Genomic DNA, 21,541 nt, shown 5'->3' with positions numbered 1-21,541 from the left:
TAAGGGGATCCTGCGGTGCCGGGCCATAGCGCCGGCGTTGAAGGCCCAGGGCCCCCAGCCGAGTCCGCCGGGCGCGAAGGCACGCCAGCGAAGTCGGGCTGCCCAAAGATGGCATTCATCGCTTCGTAAAAGCTTCGACGCTGGGCAGAAGTTGCTCCGGCTCCTGAAAAGCGAGGGAAACTCAGCCATCCATACTGGCCCTGCACGCGGAGCCGCGGGAGGGGGCACCACCCGCATCCATCATCTCATCGGCCGATGGATGGGGAGGAGTCTAAGAGCGACGATGCTTCTTCGACTTCTTCTTGTGCTTCGACTTACCTGAGGAGTGCAAAGACGAGTGGTGTTAGTGGCTCCGCGACTAGTTGCTCGACCTCCCGCGTGACCGGGAACTTGAATGGAGCGGAATGGACTGCTGGGCCTCGAGAAGCTTTAGGGACCGCTCCCGCAAAGTCTTTGGATTCATGGTCCGGCAGTCGGAACACGACTTGGGGTCGTGGTTGCGTTCCAGGCACCACAGGCACACGCGGTGCGGATCCGTCACTGACATCAGCTTTCGGTAGGAACCGTAAGCCTTGAAACCGGGCATCCCTACGTGCACCAGGAGTCGATAGACTCAAAAACGATGTCAACAAAAGTCGCAAAAAAGTCAGTCAAAAAGTGACTGGATGTACCGCTCTCTCTGGATCTGCTCTAGCTGGTGCTGAAAAAGAAGAAATGGACGTCAGCCTGCGAGGGTGGCGTCTAAGTAGCTGCCGCGACATCATACCGGCGACCACAACGCCAACGACGAGTGCGGAACCGATCAACTCCCCCTTTTGACGCTCAGGGGTACTGCTGACGAAAAAATGCTCTGGATCCAGTCTGACGCCTGGGGTAATTCTAAAGGGAAGGAGTCTATAACTAATTGTCTCTGTCAGATTGAGGGCCTGCAGATCGAGAATAAGATGAAGGTTTTTGTCCTTTCTGGGAACCAGAAAGCAGCGGGCATAGCAACCACAGCCTACTTCTGGCACCCAAACCCTCTCTATGGCTCCCTTGGCCAAGAGAGCTGTGACCTCCTTGTGGAAAACAGACAAAAGATCCTCCTTCAGCCAGTCGTGAAATGGTGGCATGGGTGGAGGGATAGTCTCGGAGAGGGGGAGAGATAGTCTCGGAGAGGAGAGAGCAGCCCATTTGGACAATCTGCAAAACGCACCTGTGCAATGTTATGGACAGCCAGTGGGGCAGGTACTGGCAAGTCTTGCTGCTAATTGGGTGCCCATGGTAGTAAAGGGGCAGACTAGGAGGTATTGGAGGATGTGGAAGAGGTGTGGCACAGCGGCCAGCGTGCCTAACTCCGGAGCACAGAGTTCATGGTTTGATTCCCGGCGGCAGGTTAGCCCAGCACCATGTGACTCTGGGCAATAGCTCGCTTAATCTTCCCGAGGGCCCCCAGTGCCGGAACACCACCCCGAAGGTAGCCGTGCACTTTACAAATGCTGGTATTTCATATTTGCAGTCGGGGTGGTGGCGGACTGACCAGGCCGCTGGCAACCTGACCCACAAGGTATGTGGGTGTCATGCCCTCATCCACGCAGAGGCCAGGCAGCATCTGTGTCAAGATGGCTGGGCAGGAACTGGCATGACTGGAAGACCCTTGCGAAAGGCGGACTGGGGAGACGGAGCTGTATCAAGGCCCGAGGACCTTGCCATAGCCCGAGAGTTCTTGTAGTGCTCAAGCGCCGAATCCGACTGGTCTCTGAAGAGATGGGTGCCATCAAGGCCATGTTGATAAGGGAAGCTTGGACATTCCCCAAAAAGCTAGTTGTGGCGCCTCAGGGCCACTATCATGGAAAACACTCTGCCTAGCGAGTCGGTCATGTCAAGCCTGCATCGAATTGTGAACATTGCTGCATCTCTCCCGTCGATGACAGCTTGGGAGAATGCGGCCCAGGGCTCCTCCGGGAACATGTGGCAGCACTTGCAAAACTGTGTCCCACAAAGTTTGGGAATAAAGACCCAAAAGGCATGCAGTGTTCACGGACCGCAATACCAGGCTAACAGAACATCATCATCCCAAATGAGTCCTGCCTCTTGGATTCCCTATCCGGGAGAGCATTAGAGAAAGTACCTTGGGAGGTTGAGGCTTGGACCACCACGTTCTCGGGGGTAGGTTGTTGCATGAAGAATTTTGGGTTCCCAGGTGCGGGGCAATGGTGGCGGGCAATTCTCCTACTCACAGGACCCTGTCTTGGGTTTGGACCAGGTACCCAGAAGGACGTCAGTAAGGACATCAATGAACAGGATTAGGGGGTCGGGCGTGGAGACTCCCAGTTGCAGCACCTCCGTCAAGAGGCTAATCTTGACTGCTGAGGGTAGCTGAAGGTCAAATACTTCAGCTGCAATTCAAACCACCAATGCATTGTAAGCTCCCTTCTCCATAGTCACAGTTGGGAAGAAAACAAACCAGCATCTGGAGACGTATACAATCCACTGACTTCACCCAGTTCCTCACACCATATTTTGTTCGTTCCCATAAGGTTGGTATATCCTAGCCCAAGAGAATAGGGCTCAGACTCTGATGTATCGGTTTCAGGTGACACCCATCCTGCTCAGTGATGACAATGGGTTTGACCCACCAGTGGGCTCTAATGGCATCGGAACCGAGGAAGGTCGAGGTGGTACGTCCGGCGCAGGTCCAGATCCAGGAAGAGATCCTTGGGGGCCCGCTGGAGCCACCGGTGCAAAACCAGATGGGGTCCCTCCAACCCAGCCAGGCCAAAAGGCGCATCTGAGGGGTTGGGACACCCAAATATGAGGCGCATGGCCTCATAGAACTCCTTTAGTTGAGTGGGGGTGGCTCCGGCTCCTGGAAAGTTGGAGAGGTACAGAGTCAGTCCTGGTGCAGGTTCTAGGGAACAAGACCTAGAATGCCGATGCTCCTTTGTCACATTGGCCGACAGACAAGGAGAAGTTAAAGAACGCTTTGACAACAACTTTTTCTTGTGCTTCAACTTACCTGGGTGTCCCAAGGGCTTCCTATTGGACAATGTAGACTTCAGGCTCCTTGACTGGTCCCAGGACCTTCCCCACAACTGGGACCTCAACTTCCATGGAGTCGCATGCCTGGCCACCATGAGCTTTCGAGACCACTCCCTTAAAGATTCTGGGTGCATGGGGCGGAAAAAGGAGTATGCCTTTGGGTTGTGGTTGCGCTACAAACACCGCAGACAGACTAAGTGAGAGTCCATCACCGACATCGGCCAGTGACCGGCTCAGCAGGGCTTGAATCCCGTCTTGCATGGTGACATCCTTGACACACCAGGAGGTAAAACCTCAAAAACGGTCGACAAAACGTGAAAAAAAGTTCGGTCAAAAACTGAATGATGGATAGTTCTTCTCTCGTATCAGCACTGGCTGGCGCTGAAAGAAAAGAACTGACATCAGAGCACCTGGGTGGTGCCTATATAGGTACTGCATTATTACTTCCGGTGCGGACAATAATGGACGCAGAGCTGATCGACGCCACCTACCGGCGTGCAGGGGAACTGCTCACAAAAAATCTTCAGGATCCAGTCTGACATCTGGGGGAAAATTCAAAGGTAAGGAATTTGTGGCTAGAAATATCTATCAAATAAAACAAATTTGTATTTAATAAAAGGCATTGAGAAGCAGGTTTTTATCTAGCGACTAGGTGGCTGGGCACTAAAATGTCTGATTTGGTTACCGCTGGTAGTAAATTTGAATTGTTCGAAAATAATTTGCTATTATCTGTACTATACATACTTTTTGCATGATGAGAATGAGATTGACAATAACTAGACGTACACTGTAATAAGCAATAGAGATAAGTAGAGGCATAGAAATGCAGCAAGAGAATTGACGATTCAAGGAAGCGGACGGAGGTGACTAGCACTAAGAATAAATAAGTTAGTATGGAGGCGAATTGGAGTGAAGAAAAGTGGGAGCTGAGTCTAGAGCTGATGTTTACTATCACTATGGAAGAAGGTTCCAGCTACGAAATTAAAGTAATTATCTTGTGGTGTACCAAGTACGCAGTGAATGCAAGCGGGGGATGTGGGGGGTTGGAGAAGGCTGGAGTGTGTAGAAGAAAATATGGTGTGAGGGAAAAAATAGTAGGCTATCTGAGGCAACCATCAAGGAAGAAATTGAGCAAGAGGAATGAAGATATGCACCTTTTGGTGAAGTGAATTTGGCAGGTGCCTGTGTAATAATGATGGCTTATTTGGAGATTAGCTTTGTCCACGAGAGTAAATATGTTGAGTACATTTCTTCATGTAGAAGCATTATTGGAACTATTTCTCCTAAAGTTTATGGAAGGAAAATTATTTACATAATGGGATGTTTTGAGGCAGAATTTACACTTTCAGAAAGAAATGTTAGGAGCAAAATACATGCAGCAAAAAAATGGATATCGTTTGGCTGGAAAGTGCAATTCGAATCAGGAATAAAACTGGGCCCAGATATAATATGGAGTGCAAAAGGTACTGAGATGCATGTGAAGTGTGAAATGTGAGCCAAGACAGGAGCTAAGATGGGCGGATATGTACCCCGAGGTGGTCAATGGTGGCTAAAACGAACACAATGGATGAACTCAAAAGTGAACTGAAGGATGATGCTGAAGTAGGAGAGCATTAGGTCCGGATTGAGCCCATTTCCGTAGCAGAACTGAGAAGACACTTGCACAAGTTATGTAAGTCTGGTTATACAGAGGAGATTGAGAGTTCTCTGAGGCTTCCCCGGCAGTTCAAGCCCGGATCATGTCTTTCTAAATAAAAGTCACCTTTATTAAAATGTATTTGTAGCTCCTGAATAGTTTTATGGTATTCTTTTTTTTATTTCGGGTTATTACAGAGAGAGAACCTAACTACAAAAGCAATAGAGCTCGTTATGAAAGTAGAGTTACACAGCAAAAAATAACTCATTGCAGTGAGGGGAATGAGCAATACACTCACAGCAATTGACATAAAAAGAAAGAATGATTTCAAATGCGTCTAAAAATGATGTTAGGTGTAATTGCCTGGATTAGGTTTAATACAGTGAGACCATTAACATTAGTAGGCAATGATACCTTTTATTTGTTTACTAACATTAATTCATGTCTGGCTCCTGCCATCGCCCCAGATGATTTCATTTCTTCAGAAATAAGGCGTGGTAACACAAACAGTACTCGGATGAATTCCCCCTCTGCTGCTGCTTCCTCAGTCTGCCATTTCATCTCAATACAGCCTCAAACGCCTAAAAGAGCCAGTTGTGTGGGATTGTTCTCACACCATCTATCAAGAATGTTCATAAGTCACCTTTCCATGACATTTGCATCCAGAACGCTTCCTCTGTATATACGTGCTACAAAAACATGTTTCCCGATATTACTTGCGGCTTTAGCACGGTAATTCAGAGATACTACGAGATATAGTTGATTTACTTCTGGGCGTCATTGTGATAGAAAGAATTTCATAAAATATGATTTATTGCACGCTAAATCTGATTGAGTTACACTGCACAACAATCACAGGAGATTCTTCCAGCAATTGCTCCCATGGCACCTGCTGTTGTTTCCTTTTCCTTTTGATAAAAAACACAATTTCTCATCGAGGTGGTTAGACGTCATACCAGCAACCAGCTCTTTAGTGGGATTCGACATCGCAGCACTTCGTTGTGTTCGGACCACGGGGTATCTTTCAAATCCTCTTTTTACACGTCTGATTATAAAGGTGAGTCCATGTCTAGGGTTTAACAGTACTGTACCCTATTACCATGATTCCATCAAAACCATTAACATACAGTTAATATAAATCCAGAAGAAAGTGATACACAGTATAGAGAGGTGCGCGCTCGGTTCTGTTCGACTGCATACATAATTGTATAAAAGGTGAAAAATACATTCGATTTTGGGGTTGAGCCTGCTGTGTGGAAGGAAGGTGGATGCTTGTATGGTGCTTCTCCTTATCTTGTCTTCTTGGCCAGGGAAGTATTTACTTCCTTTTCAGCTGCATGCGGTGCCTTCAGTCCATGTAGAGTAGATTTTTACTGCATGCATCCGCAGAGCGTTCAGTTGTTATAGAACTTATTTGGGGGGTTTGACTTGCATACTTTATTTATTTTATTTAATGCATTCTGCTGCGATGTCGAATCCCACTAAAGAGCTGGTTGCTGGTACGACGTCTAACCACCTCGATGAGAAATTGTGTTTTTTATCAAAAGGAAAAGGAAACAACAGCAGGTGCCATGGGAGCAATTGCTGGAAGAATCTCCTGTGATTGTTGTGCAGTGTAACTCAATCAGATTTAGCGTGCAATAAATCATATTTTCTGCTTTATCTGGGGGCTTCAGGCAAGGTCATGGGGCGCCTTCAGGTGCTCCAAAATGCCGCAGCCCGGCTCGTGCTAAAACTCCCGAGAAGGTCTCCCTCTAAACCCGCTCTCCAAGCTCTCCATTGGCTTCCGGTGGAGAAGAGAGTGGAGTTTAAGGCCCTCTCAACGTGCCATCGCATTCTGAGCGGCAAAGCCCCTGTGCCACTTCAGAGTCTGGTGTCCCACTATGAGCCTACCCGAAATTTACGGTCCTCTCAGACGGGACTACTTGTGGTGCCCAGAGTTAGGAAGGCACGGATGGGGGGGGAGGTCTTTCAGATACCTTGCTCCCAAGTGCTGGAATGTCTTGCCCCTAGACCTCCATCTTGAGCCATCAGAGGCCCTGTTCAGAAAAAAATTAAAAACTTACCTTTTTAGCAGGTAGATCCTCGGGAAGGGGGGGATGGCAACTGATCACTTACCATAGCGCGGGGACACGCCTTCTGGCGTCACCAGGCGCTTTAAAAATGTCCAAATAAATAAATAAATAAAGCGCGGACTTTACCCGAAGGTGTCAGAGCACTGTACAATAGAACCAGTTACGTTACATGAGAGAACTGTTACAGGAATGGAACAAATACAAATAGCATGCCATAGAATCAAAGCGACGTAAGCATAAGGCACACAATCTTAGGCACAGCAAGCACAGACTGTACAAGCAAAGATATGAATAGAAATGACAAATTTTACAATGAATAAAGAACTTCCTGGCGAAAAATAGCTGGCCATAGAATCAAAACAACTCAGGCAAACGGAACACAAAATCAAACACAGCAAGCACAGGATGTACAAATAAAAATATAAATATATGTGACACATTTACAATGACTAAAGAACTTCCTGGCGAGGTCTGAGAAGGGGGAATTAGTTCTGAAAGTGTCTTTGGAATAAAAGATTTGAGGTCCGCTTTGAAGATCTGGATGGAGGTGATGGCACGGAGCGAAGGAGGAAGTAAGTTCCAGATTCTCACCGCATTACCTGAGAACGATTGTGCCATCAATTGATCCCTTTTGAAGGAGGGGGGCTCAAGAAGGAACTTTTCCGCATTCCGAGACGGTCTTGAGCCTCCAGACAATTTAAGTTTATTCGCCAGATAGCGAGGGGAGGAAGAGTACAAAGCTTTGTGGGTGATGCACGCCATTTTGTAGATAGCTCTTGACTCGATGGGAAGCCATTGGAGAGAAGACAGGATAGGGGTGATGTGGCCACTTCGTTTGGACCCTGAAATGAAGCGAGCTGCTGAATGGAGGACGGATTTGAGGGGAGAGAGGGGAGATTTGGGAAGGCCAGTCAGAAGAGAATTACAATAGTCCAATCTAGAGAGAACTAGCGATTGAACCAAGGTTTTTAGGTCCTTCTCCGGGAAGAACCGACGAATCCCCCAAAGAAGGCGCAGCTGATAACGTGCGCTCTTGGCCATGGAATTGACGTGTGAGATTAGGTTGAGTCTTTTGTCCAGTATGACACCTAAGGATTTAGCGCAGTCCACAATGATGGGTTTACTGTTGAGTAGATTCAACTGATCAAACCAGGGTTGAACAGGAGGTGGGGAGAGAGAGTTAGATAAGAGGAGGAATTGCGTTTTAGAGGGATTGAGAATGAGTTGGTGCACTATCATCCAGTTGTGAATAGCGTTGAGAGTAGAGCTGAGTAGTGAGAGATCATGAGGGGGAAGACACCTTGAGGTATATTTGGGTGTCGTCCGCATAGAGATGGTAGAGGATTCCAGATTTGCTTAGGAGGTTCCCTAATGGTTCCAGATAAAGATTAAGCAGAGTGGGAGCAAGGAAAGAACCTTGAGGGACGCCTTGACCAACCACCAGTGGAGATGAAAGACTGTTCGCAATCTTAATCATTTGGGATCTGTCCGAGAGGAAAGAGGCAAACCATTTGAGTACTGTGCCTTCCACGCCCATTCTCTGATGAAGAATGTTCAGGAGGGTGTTGTGATAAACAGTGTCAAAAGCTGCAGAGAGGTCAAGAAGAATCAGAAGGCACGATTCCCCCGAATCGAGAATATGCAGCGCATCATCGATCACTTGCAGCAGGGCTCTTTCAGTGCTGCAATTTTGAATAAAGCCCGACTGGAACATGTCGAAGAGATTATTGTCCATAATATGTTGGGACAGTTGTTTTGCAACACATTTTTCTGTGATCTTTGAAAGAAAAGGCAGATTGGTGATGGGGCGGAAGTTATTGAGGTAATTTGCATCTGCAGAGGTTTTTTTTAGAAGGGGGGTAACCTGTACTGTTTTGAGGACAACTGGAAGGGATCCTTGACTGAGGAAGAGATTGACCAGCCTGGTCCAGTAGGAAAGGGTGTTAGTATAGAAATCAATGGCGATGCCACTGGGTATGGGGTCAGAAGAATGGTTGGAGGGTTTGGTTTCGCATATGCATTTGAGGAGATCAACCTCCGAGATGGCGGCATAGTTCTGCCAGGAGACTAAGGCTTTTCGCTCCTCGATGGGGGTGGGGGTGGGGTGGGTGACATGTTCCACCAGAGATTTTACCTTTTGATCGAAGAATATAGCAAACTCAGTTGCTTTCTTTGAAGCATCCTCAGGCTTGATGGTTTGGGGAGAACAAATGGTTTTTGATGAGGATGAAAAGTTTTTTTGGTCTGTTTTTAGCTGAATCAAGGAGGGATCTGAAATGAGATGTTTTTTCCTGGAAGATGTGCTGGTGGTATTTGGATCTTGCTGAGCTTAAAAGAGAGAGGTTGGGGGTGGATTGAGAATGTCTCCAGTGCTTCTCCAAGATTCTGAGGTTTTTCCTTTCGTCATAGAGAGCTTTGTTGAACCAAGGAGCTGATGGGGTGGGTCTTTTCCTTTTGCTTTGCAGTGGAGCAACCTTGTCGATCCCGACTGCAAGGATTGAGAGGCAAAGGGGAGTGAGATCGTTGACATCCATATTGGGGTCTAGACTAGGAAGTGAACGCATAGCAGAATCACATAGACTCTCAAGATCAATGTTTTTTGTGTTGTGGAACAACGTAGAGGATCTTTTAGGTTGGCCGAGAGTTAAAGTGTGAGAGAGGTGAAAAAAGAAGGGAATGAGGAAATGGCCAGACCAGTCAACACGGATGGGTGCAGCAGAGGTAATCTGGTCTGATTTGGATATCACAAGGTCCAGAATTGAGCTCTTGGCGTGTGTAATTTCCGAGTAGTGTTGGGCAAGATCGTTAGCTGAGAGAAAGGTTGCAAGCTTGTTGGCAGCCGAGTCTTCCACGGAGCCCCAGTGGAGAATGAAATCACCTAGGAAGATCTGCTTGTCGCTTTGTGAATATTGGTCACTAATGAAGTCGATGAATTCCTCTATGAAGGAAGAGCAATTACCAGGTGGGTGGTAGATGGCATGGAACCTGAAGGGTGAGCCCTAATGAACTTGGAGTTCTAGGGAAAGGCATTCAAAGGTGCGAAAGAGGGTGGTGGGATAGGTTTTGATTTGGAGGGCGTTTCTGTAGATGATCGCAACACCTCCCCCGATCTTGCCTGTTCATTTCTGAGGATAGAGTAGTCAGTAGGTAACAGAAAATCAAATGAAGTGTGAGAGGAGTCATTAAACCAGGTCTCAGTGAGAAAGAGCATGTCGAGATTGTGGTGAGTGATTGTGTCAGAGATTTCCAGTTTGTGTTTGGTTGCAGATCTGCAGTTATGGAGCATACAGTGTAGCTCTGACGCAACTGTTTTGGTGATGTGAGTGTCTGGACTGATGAGGGGATAGGGATTAGATTCTTGAATGAGAGGGAGGCCGGTAAGTTCTGAAGGAAGAGATGGTCTGAATGGCAAATTGAGAAGAGTTGTTAGGAGAGGCGAGTGGAGGGGAATTGACATTGATGGTCTTGTAGGTAGCCAATAAGTTGGTGATGTCTCTGGGGGAAAGATTGTGGTTGGTTCAATTGGGGCATGGGAGCAAGGAACTCCTCGGAAGGTTATTGGGGGAGGGGGATATCTTAGCACATAAGAGTGAAATGGAAGCTTCAAGCTGGGAAATGGAAGAGATGAGAGAATCAAGTTTAGTTTCCAGAGAGAGGTGTGCTGAGCAAGGAGTGAAGGGTGGCTCAATAGTTAAGGGAGAGAGTGGCCTAGGCAAAGGGGGACAGGAGGAGGTGGGGGACCGGGGAGAGTGTTGGCGTGCGAGGGTCGAGGGTGGGGGAGGAAGTGAAGTAGGCGAAGAAGGACAGTGGACTGTGGGGGACTGGGGAGAAAGATGTGATGCAAGGGTCTGAGGGTGGGAAAGAAGGTGGTAGAAAGGAGTGAATGGAGATACTGTGCTATTTTTACTGGTGTTGAGCAGAGGTGAAGAATAGAGTTCATACATAGGAGGAGAAAGTTGAGAAGTAGACATGGATGGCTGGAGGAGGAGGGGGAAGGAGTGGGGTTATAGGAAGGCCATGGATACGGTGAGATGAAAGAAGGGGCTGAACAGATAGAAGAGGGAGAGAGGTCAAAGGGAGGCCACATGAGTGAAGAGAAGAGAGAGGGTGCAGGCCAGGTGCCATGGGCAATGAAAGGCGAATGTAGGGGTAGAGGCACCAGGCAGAGTGGGGGGGGGTCGAGCAAAATTAAAGTTGTGGGAGGAGAGCGGGACTGTGCAGTCAGAGGGGGGGGAAGAGGGAGGAATTACCAAGAGGGGAAACAGGGTTGTGAAGCATAGGGGGGAATGTAAGATGTGGAGAGATAGGAGGAGTGAGATCAGTGGGAGGGAAGATGATGGGATTACCAAAAGGGGAGGCCGGGGTGTGAGGCAAGGGAGGGAGGAGAGGAGGTTGAAGAGAGATGGGAGAAGAACAGAATTGAGGGTGCGAGGAAAGGGGAAGAGCGGATCGGGGTGAAGAGAAGAGGGGAGGGAGGGGGGAGGGTAAGGTGAGTTGATTGGTAGTTCAGATTGTAAGAAGGGTGGATTAAAAAGGGGGAAATGGGAAGGAATAATGGAGTAAGGGGGTGGGAGAAGGCAGTGGAATGATGAGGAGATGCAGGATGTAGAGGTGAAGTGGGGGAAAAGCAGATGAGGTAAGGGTAAGGTCCCGTTGGGAAGGTGGCAGAATGGTGAGGACTTTGTATGTGACATGGGCGTTGACATGAAGCTAGTGGCATGACTTCCGCGCATGCCATGTGGATTTCAGGGCTTTTTTAAAGATGTAAATTTGGCCATTTTGCAGGCTTGGACACTCGATGTTTCGACAAACTGGGTGAGCGTGATTTTATTTTGCCTGCGCTGAGGGTGGGGACAGAAAACAAAACAATCAGATTGATTTATGGGGAGATGAAGTAATGCAGCCCAAATCTAGGCTCCTAATTTGGATCGGTGAGAAAGCAGTAATTGGAAAGCTCAACACGTTATTGTACAATAACAAAAGTACAGTTGTACCCTGATGTATTTTAAAAGCATAGTTATTCCTACACCCTTGCTACCCAACCTTTTAGTGCTAGGACACCTATTTGCCACTTAAAAATAACTTTCCTTATGCTTTCGCATAGAGAGGGGCGCAAAAAATCATGCATGAACATACAGTAAATGTGAAAAGTCTAAACGGCACTGTAAGCAGCAAGTAGCAGCTCCTCCGCTATAGCGGAGGAGCATCACCCCACTACTTTTGAGCAGTGAAGTAAAGGAAATGTAAAATGATAATAACTTTTTGCTTTTGGAAGGGACATGTTCCTTGCACACTGGCAAAACGTTTGAAAATACTGTCTGTCAAGCCTGACAGAATTCGAGGTAGTGAGCTCCGGATCCACATCAGAAAGCACAGAAAGAAAGGAACAGATGTCAGCGCACATAGGAAAAGACTATGTAGGGGCCCTGATGTCACATCTGGGGTAGGATGGATCAGTTGTGAAGAAGCACAATGCGACCTACCAAGGATCAAAGAAATTGCTGAAGAAAATTTTACATATTCAGTCTGGTGCCTGAAGATATTGACAAGATGAGAACTTTGCGGTAAAAAGTACCAATAGAAAATAAAATACGTCAGGAGAACTATGTGAGTGACTTCTATCAATCTCCACATGATCACTCAATAAAAAAACGAAGTGTTATGTAGTCCAAGAGAGCACTCAAGACTTCCTACCTGCACTGGAGAGTGTGTAAGAAGGCACACCCTGCATTCTCTGAGGACTGCTCTGATGCTACACTACCCTATACTGGAGCTGGGTTTGTTACAAGTACCTTCATCCTTTGCGTAACACTGGAATGTTTGGTATCCAACTCCTGCTCGTGGTTATTTGGACTCTACCTGGTACACGTTTACCAGAGGAGGGATCAGCCTATGGTTTGGATCCCTATTGTATCGGTACCTAAATCAGAGGATGCATCAGTAAGCTCAATACCCAACATATCTGTACTGAGCGTCAGGTTGTGAGTTCCAACAAATCCAACTTAGTCTTGCCAGCCTTCTGAGGCCAGTAAATTGGGTACTATTATTTTGAGATTGTAATACCAAGTTATTTACAGAGATTAGCAATGCAGAAGTAAAGTGTGACACTGTATGAAAATAAATCAGTATTAGAAATGTAAATCAGCTTGGGCTGCAGATGGAGAACTAATGGCCGGTTTCAGCGGGTGAGAGAAAGCACATTTCAGAAGGCATGAGCTTTATGCATCAGAATACCTTTCTGGCATTGCCAGGTTGATGGTGCTATTTGCCATGTGCCGAATGGATCATCTCCTACCCTATCACGGAACCCTTGACTTGACACAGAAGTTAGAGAGCATTATTGCAGCAGGCCAACAATAGGGCATTTTGGAGTGTTCCAAGGCTAGATCCAGAAGATTTTTCGTGAGCAGTTCCCCCCGGTAGGTGGTGTCATCAAGGTGGCAGCGATCGGCAGGAGTGGTATGGGCAGACAGCAAGCCTAAACTCCACTTGAGACAAAAAACGTCTCCTAGTGAGAGCCACCTTGGAAACTCCGTGCACAAAACTGCGGCCAATTCACGTGCTCGCCTGAGGCGTACAGACCTAACCAAGGCTCTCCCATTGCTGAATCCAAAGTCTTTGCAGGAGCGGTCTTGAGCATGGCCATTGATCCTCCGATCAGACTGCCTATTTGGGAGAATCTTTTGTCACAGCAGCAGGGGACGGTCCTCCATCCCAACTTGTCCAGCCTCCACCTCCTTGCTTGGAGATTGAGCAGTGACAGTTGACAGCTTTCGAACTTCCTCTCAAAGTCTGTAACGTCATCTTGGCAGCCAGGCATCCCTCCATTAAAATGGTAGGATATCTGTAGATAGAACAGATTTGTGGCATGGTGCACAGCAAAGGCTTTGGATCCTCTTTCTGCCCCTCTTTCAGAGGTTCTCCTCTTCGTTCTATCATTGACCCAGCAGGGCCATTTCGGCCTTTCTTCGTCTTCCTGATCAGCCTTCGCTTTTCAAGTTTCCTATTGTAAATAGATTCCTGAAGGGCATTACTCATCTCTTTCCTCCTTCTTCTTTCATAATGCCCCAGTGTGACTTGAATATTGTCCTTACTTATCTTATGCGTACTCACTTCGAGCCACTACATAATTGTCCTCTTCGTCTTCTTACTTTAAAGACTGCCTTCCTGCTTGCCATCACCTCCGCCCACAGGGTAGGTGAGCTTCAGGCTCTATCCTCCAAGCCTCCCTTTCATACTGTTCATCTGGACAAAGTGGTCCTTTGTACTAGGCCCTCCTTTCTGCCCAAAGAAGTTACCTCTTTCCACATAGGTCAGACCATCACATTGCCCACCTTCTTCCCGCCTCCACACCCTTCCAAAAAGAAGGGGAGACTCCACCACCTGGACCTAAAATGTGTGCTGTCCGTCTGTTGACCACACTAAAGATTTCTGGGTGGACAATCAACTCTTCGTAAATTATGTGGGCGCCAAGAAAGGTCAGGCCGTGCACAAATGTACCATCTCTCGATGGTTTGTCCTATGCATCCAAGTCTGCTATTTTTTGGTGAAAAAGGAACCTCCAGAAGGACTACGCGCACACTCTACCAGGGCGACGGCAGCCACTACTGCTTTGGGACGTGGAGTTCCGCTGATTGACATCTGCCAGGCAGTCACGTGGGCATCCCTGCACACGTTCACAAAACATTACTGCATGCATAGTCAAGTCCGGAGAGACAGTTTTTTTGGCCGTTCTGTTCTCCAGGACTTCCTGGTGTGAACTTAGGTCGCAGACCCACCACCGGGGTTGGCATTGCTGGGGTATCTATTCTAAAGGTAAGGAATCTATAACAACAGTCTCTTTCAGATGAACAAGTTACTTACCTTCGGTAACAATGTACCTGCAAGAGACATTAGTTATAGATTCCTTACCGCCCCACCCATCCTCCCTGTTCTGCAAAATGACTTCTAGGGATAGGGACTTCCTTCTAGGGCCCTAATTATGTGCACCAGTGGTCAGTGTCTTGCATGGCTCTGCACTTCTGGCATGTAAAGTCGTGTCAGAACGGACGTCAGTGCGCAGGGGCAGTGTCTAAGTAGACACTGTGACGTCATCCTGGCGACCACGACGACGGACAAGGAGTCTACCAACGCGCAGGGGTACTGCTACAAAAACATTTTCCGGAACCTGTCTGACACCTGGGGGTAATTCACTACTGGGTGTAATTCACAGATTCTCTGTTAGATGTTGTTGAGGAGGGGAGAGGGGTCTGCCATTTGCCCAATCGTGGTTTATTTGCCACCACTGCAGAACATTCACAGTTCCCTCCAAGATATGGATCAGATTAGAGAGATTCCCCTAATGCTGCACCTACTGAAACCTCAGGTCCCACTGCAGAGCCTGCATATGCCATCTTGAATGCATTACCAGCAGGATGCAGGAGGCCCTGATGCCCAGCAGCCTCAGAGTCAGTCTCACCGAAACCCAGGATAGAGGCTGAAACATCGGCATCATAGCCTGAACATCGTGGACTCGCCACTCAGATAAGGATAAGACTGAAACTGCACTGTGTCCAGAACAGCTCGGGTAAAGCCCATGATAGAGGCCGGAATATTGGTATCATAGCCTGTATATTCTGGACTCGCTACTCAGGAAGATAAGCCAGAAACTGCACTGTGTTCAGAACAGCTCTGAAGAAAGGAAGTATCTGAGAGGGAGTCAGGTGTGGCCTCGGCACATTGATAATGAACCCCAGCAATTGCAGACGGTTTGCCGTAGTCTGGAGTTGGGAGGCGACAGGAGCAAGTCGTCGAGGTAGGGAAGACTGGCACACCTGATTCTGCAGATGAGCTGCAACCACCACCATCACCTCGGTGAACATCTGAGGGGCACTGATAGGGCCAAAGGGAAGCACAGTGAAATTAAAGTGTTTGTGGCCTACCGTAAACCGCAGATAGCGCCGGTGGGCAGGGAGGACTGGAATATAAAATTGCCATCATGCAAGTCCAACGCTATCATCGAGTCTCCTGGATCAAAGGCAGGTAAGACCTGAGCCAACGTGAGCATTATGAATTTCTCCTTTTTGAGGAAGAGGTTGAGAGTTTGGAGATTGAGGATAAGATGAAGGCCCCTGTTCTTTGTTGGACCCAGAAAATGGCTGGGATAGCAAGCACAGTAACCCTCTCTAAGGCTCCCTTGGGCAAGAGAGCCATGACCTCCTCACAGAGAAGAGACAGATTATCCTCCGTCAGTCGATTATGTGTGAGATGGTGGTATGGGGGAAGGGGAATCTTGAAGGGGAGGGAGAAGCCCCTTCGGACAATCTGCAAAACCCACATGTCCAATGTTATGGATTGTCAGTGCTGCAGGTGATGAGGAATCCTGCCGCCAACCGGGTGCCAAGGTTTAAAGGGGCAGACTAAAAAGATTTGGAGATGGTAGCAGTTGTGAGTTGGCGGACTGAACAGACCACTGGCCACCTGACCCAGGAGGTCTGTACGTACTGCGTCCTCATCCACACAGAGGCTTGTGAGCATGCACAGCACGGTGGCTTGGCAGATATTGGCCACAAAAAGAGGAACAGGCAGATTGAGGTGGACATGGGGACGCAGAGAGGCCTAGAGGTAGTACGAGAATCTTAAGCGCTTGAGCGCCAAATTTGCCTTGTCTCCGAATAGACAAGTGCCCTCAAAGGGCAAATTCATAAGGGAAGCTTGAAAGCATGATCAACATAAGGCATTCGGATGTTAGGGTTGGAACACTCCGTTGTAAAGTGACACAAACCCAACAAGCATTATTAAGGCAAAGAAAGTGACAAAACCAGTGAATTGTAAGTGCTTGGTTTCCATGACCGGTGATCTGGAGCATGGAAAGAGGAAACACATTCAAATGGTGGGAGGAGCCATGATGCAGAATGTGACCACACAAGTAATGGAGAACATACATGGGACTATGAGAAGAGAGTGCACAAAGGTCCGGAGAGGTAATTTCAATCCGACAAATGTTTAGGGCCAGAACTCTAAGCATACAATGTACAAATCATTCAGTTTAAAAAGAAATATGCACTGGGCAATCAGTAACCACCAAAACTCTTCACACAACTCTAAGACACGATGAAGCATTTGAAGCCCTTGCACAACTTCTTCTCATGAGTATCAGTGTACCATTGTTGTATCATAGCAATAAGATGCTATTAGGGAAGAACATTTCGTTTAATAAATGTAGAATACAATATAAGATAGCATAACAAAACATCACATATTACTAAATAGGATAGTTTCTAGCTAGTGTCAACTTTTAAAATTATTGATCCAGACAATTAATTAAAAATATCAGCAACATTCTGTGAGAATCCCCTGAGATAGGACATTTCGTCATGCCCATCTTGCTTCCATACACTTCTACACACTGCTGGACCAGTCAAACCAAAGAGCGATGAAAAACTATGCAGGCTTAATGAGGGTAAACACCTAGGCTAGATCAGAGTTTTGCACACCATATGGTATGAAAATAACGTCAACCTCCGGTTACCAACATTTTAAGCTACCTCACTAGGCTTATACTGTACTTTGTAGATATACTTATATATTTTTTTTCATGAATAAGAGGCAAGCATGGTTTATGACAACGATCTACCTAAAATCTCATTAAAGTCTTTCCTCTTGGAGTGACATGCATTATCAGCAAAGATTAATCTGACGAGTATTCAGGTGGGTTCCATCTTAAAAAAAATGCAATAACTGAAGGCTTTGTTGTTATCTGATGAAAATCAATTAGAGTAGGTAAGGCCACAAGGAAAACTAACATCACTCATCACCAACCCCCCAGCAGCTGAAGCAATTTGTCTTCCAAGCATGGGTGATCAGGGGCTTTAGTAATATCACAGGCAAATTAGTTTAGTTTCTAGATTCCGAACTGTCTTTCTTTGTTCGGGAAGACTGATACACAAATTACTTTTAATCAAGACTGCTAAACATTTAATACCAAAGAGGTCATTTTAAAGATTCTTTTTTAAACTCTCCTCGTCGTTTAGGCTCTGGGGGTGCACAAAAAAGGATTCCAGATAATGCTTACCTTTTGGATTCTTTGTCAACAACAAGGCACTGTACCGAATGACGAAGGCAGTAGATTCCACCAAATACAGCACACATCCTAGAAGAACATAAAAACTCATAAATGTAAGCTCACTCTAGCCTTGCGACATAAGTAATCAATTACGATTTACTGCATCTTCTACAATGCACGAAATGTGAAAAAATGTTAAATAACACTGCAAACGTGTTGCTCTATACACAGATTCAGCTCCAGGTATAACCATCTGCATAAAAACAAAGGAACCAATACAAATATGTTGCCTGCTTCCCAACCCTCTCTTCAACCTCCCAATCAGAGGTGTTACCTATGCTGCAGTCGGTTGACTCCACATGTGCTTTGCTTTGACCCTTTTTGTTTCCAAGCTGTAAAACCGTCTGGTTATATCGTCAAGCACACTCCCCTGTCTAACTTCAGACTTTTACTCCTCAATGAAGAATACCCTAATTGCATCAAGTCAGCCATGGTGCTACCCATGTCCGCTACTAAACTGCAGCCGTGGCTCGTATGCTACCATTCTTTTCCAAAACCCTGGAAAAATGCATAAAAATCCTGGAAGAATGCATAAAAATCCCGGAAGAATCAATTAAAAGCTCAGTTCTTATTGTTTAACTTCCTCCGTTCAGACCTCTTTCAAGCCCAGTCCTCATTCACATTTCAAATTACATCTGTGCACCACAACTGTCAATGATCTACCCTCATCCTCCTAGACGTAGTCGCTGCTTTTGATATTGTTAATCAGTTTGTCCTACTGAGAAATCTTGATTTTCTGAAGACTGTAGGGACCATTCATAAAAGCTTCAATTCCTACTGTGCTAACCGTTATTTCTAGGTCTTCTGGTGTGTAAATCTGTCTAAATTTGCCCTACAGCTGGGGGTGCTACACAAGGCTATATATTCTTGGTTCTTTATTTTCTTACAGAGCACCTCTTCTTAGGGAATGAATATTTCCTCCTTTGGTTTGTCATATGGATTGAACAAACCAAATCTTCCATGTTCCCTCATTCGCTACTCTACTTTACACTCAAAATGCGAAACGTCTTTCAGCTATTGGTCAGTGGATGGCTCTGCCCGCTCATGTTCACCTCCCTAAAACAGACATTTATTTTCACTGAATTCCCCTAACTTTCCCTCTCTAAAACTATCACCCCTATTCCTGCACCTCTAGAATCATCACTGAATCAATTTTGACTAGCAAATGAGGAGGAATTGCAATTGCTTTGAGATAAAAAAACAAAAAAGCTTTTGCCATAAAATGTAAAAATGTGATTGAACTGGATTTTAAGCAAAAGATGCACAAGAAGTAAGTTTTTGAGAAAAAATGTGCTGAGTAGTTTTCTGTATGTTCTCGAACGTAACCACAATCATGTGAACATTAAATCTCATTGTGCACCTTTAGCGTAATGCTATGAACAGGAATTGTGTAAGGGAAAGTTAGCAATTCCTTCGCTTTTCTTGGTTCCATGCCGCAAGGACACCTCCTCATATCACTTGAAATGTCACTAGCTCTTTTCCAAAAGCTGAGACAATCATAAATTCCTTGTTCTTGTGTGAAAATGCATCATGAACAAGAGCCCTTACCTCCTTAGTACCATTATCCATCACACACCAACTAGATCCTTGGGAAATGCTAACCATCATCTACTCATAGTACCCAAACAAGATTACACCACGCATTACTTATTTTGATCAGTCAGCCAGGTTGGCCCTCTTGACTAGAACATCCTTCCCTGTAGCATTAGGGATTGCTAATCTTTAACCACATTCGAGAGAGAACTAAATATTCTCTTCAATATAGAATACCAAAGACAAATTTTTAACAGCATGCCTAACTGACTTCTTACTGATCGAACTATCCTTATTTTATTATCGGTATAATTTAGTGCATATTCAGTAAGTGCTGTGTTTGATGCAAATGTCAGAATTAATTCTTTCTCTTAGCTATTCTTCCTTGTACAAAATGGCATCCAGGATGCATATTTCAAGTAGAGACTTTGGCAGTAGCTACCACTAAGAATATTCAAGAATCCTATTTACTGAAATTATTTTATTACATCACCTTTTATTTTCTATGACATTATGCATAATTGTTACTATGGAGTCACAATAATTCTTAACTCTAGCTATGGGTATCTATGCAAATCATAGAATTCGAAGAATACTTTACTCTACACTCATGCCTAAAAAATGTGTGTAGGCAAAATAAGTAAATTGCATGTATGTGTAGGAATTTTGGAGTGAAAATCTACCTGAAAGTAACACAGCGCTACACACTGAGGCATACGTATGCAAGAACTGGGAGAGGAGATGAGTCATGATAATGTATTTAGCCATAGGGGAGGGAAAGGGAAACTGCACAGTTGTGTAGTCATAACTTTCCTGCTGTGGACTATGATGTGTGGGATGGTGACAGGAATACATCACCCCAAAAACATTGGGAGGGGGGGAAAAAAACAAATCGGTAACACCGGCAAGTGGTAACTATGTATAGAAGCTGAAGTTGTGTTGGAGGTATCAGAAATCCATGACCCCCCTACTCACCTGAGATTACCGATTTGCTGCCGCAGATTTGCGGTGTAACACTGTGTGGAGAGGCACATTCATGATAGTTGTGTCTCCAGCTGAGGTGCCACTTCGTGATGAGGTGTGTGAGTGGCTAAATGGGTGCGTGAGTGGGTAAATGTGTGTGCCAGTGGCTAAATGTGTGCGTGAGTGGTTTTCTGGGTCTCTAAGTGGGTGCGGGAGTGGGTGTGCGAGTGGCTGGGTGAGTGTTTCTTTGGATCTCTGAATGGGTGTGTGAGTGGCAGTATGGATGTTTGAGTGGGTGTGTGAGTGAGTTAATGTGTCTGTGACTTGGTGTATTTCTTTAAAAATTAGGATCTGGATTTGCTGCTGATTCAGATGGGTGGTAGTGCTGAGTGCCGCAGTGAATCTGCGGATCCACTCGTGCCAACCCCAAAAATATTTTTGTACTATTTCTTGCCCATGAGGGTTCCCTCATAAACCTCTCCATAAGTCCCAAGGGGTTAGGATACTTCTCTCCTGACCCCTTATGTCCTATTTACACTATATCCACCTCCCCCCCCCCCCCCGAAACCGTGTCCGGACTGGCAAAATAGCATCCTAATATGCCTATTTTACCATGTTTTGAGAGAGCACAAGCACTTTAGCACTGGTAAGCAGTGGTAAAGGGCGATTTTAAAGAATATGTTTTATTCTCACTACTGTTTGTTAACACTTATTTGTTACAGAACCAAGTAACGTACAATGGTTTACACGTAACGTGGTGACTATTCTTGTATTTTATAGGTCTGTCAGATTGCACTATTATTGGATACAATTGGAAGTCAAATGAGTAATTGATATCTAATGGCAGAATTCTGAGGCCAATCAGTTTGAGAACACAGCAACATCATGTTAGGTAGTCAGATCTATCTCACAACAGATTAATTGCTCACATGTGATAATGGAAAGTATTTAATGGTGATTACAAATAGACATTCCCAATATGAGGAACTTTTACAAAGCCCACTAGGGCAAAATGGAAGCTCCGATCTTGGAAGGAGTTTTAAATATGGGATCAATGAATAATGATTTGGGAGCCCGATACGGGGTTTGTTGAAAAACTGAATGATTGGATTTGCATTTATGATGTAAATTAGACTGTGCAGAAACGCATCTAAACATTAAAATCCAACCGAGGCCCACTTGGGCAAGAATGTATATGGGCTGTAATAA

At 45.9% G+C, this 21,541-nt stretch overlaps 1 protein-coding gene across 2 annotated transcripts in view; it reads right to left on the bottom strand.

The window, feature by feature from the left end:
* CHM (CHM Rab escort protein) overlaps window positions 1-21,541 on the bottom strand; it is a 732,389-nt gene that overhangs the window by 286,999 nt on the left and 423,849 nt on the right. For both annotated transcript variants that reach the window (XM_078688468.1, XM_078688469.1), the window contains exon 9: window positions 17,786-17,863. In XM_078688468.1, the coding sequence (XP_078544594.1) occupies window positions 17,786-17,863 (78 nt within the window). The remainder of the gene's footprint in view (window positions 1-17,785; window positions 17,864-21,541) is intronic.

The sequence above is a fragment of the Lissotriton helveticus genome, chromosome 4_1 (assembly GCF_964261635.1).
Source record: "Lissotriton helveticus chromosome 4_1, aLisHel1.1, whole genome shotgun sequence".
In the NCBI taxonomy this organism is placed as follows: domain Eukaryota; kingdom Metazoa; phylum Chordata; class Amphibia; order Caudata; family Salamandridae; genus Lissotriton; species Lissotriton helveticus.
This window is presented reverse-complemented; position numbering and strand designations above follow the sequence as displayed.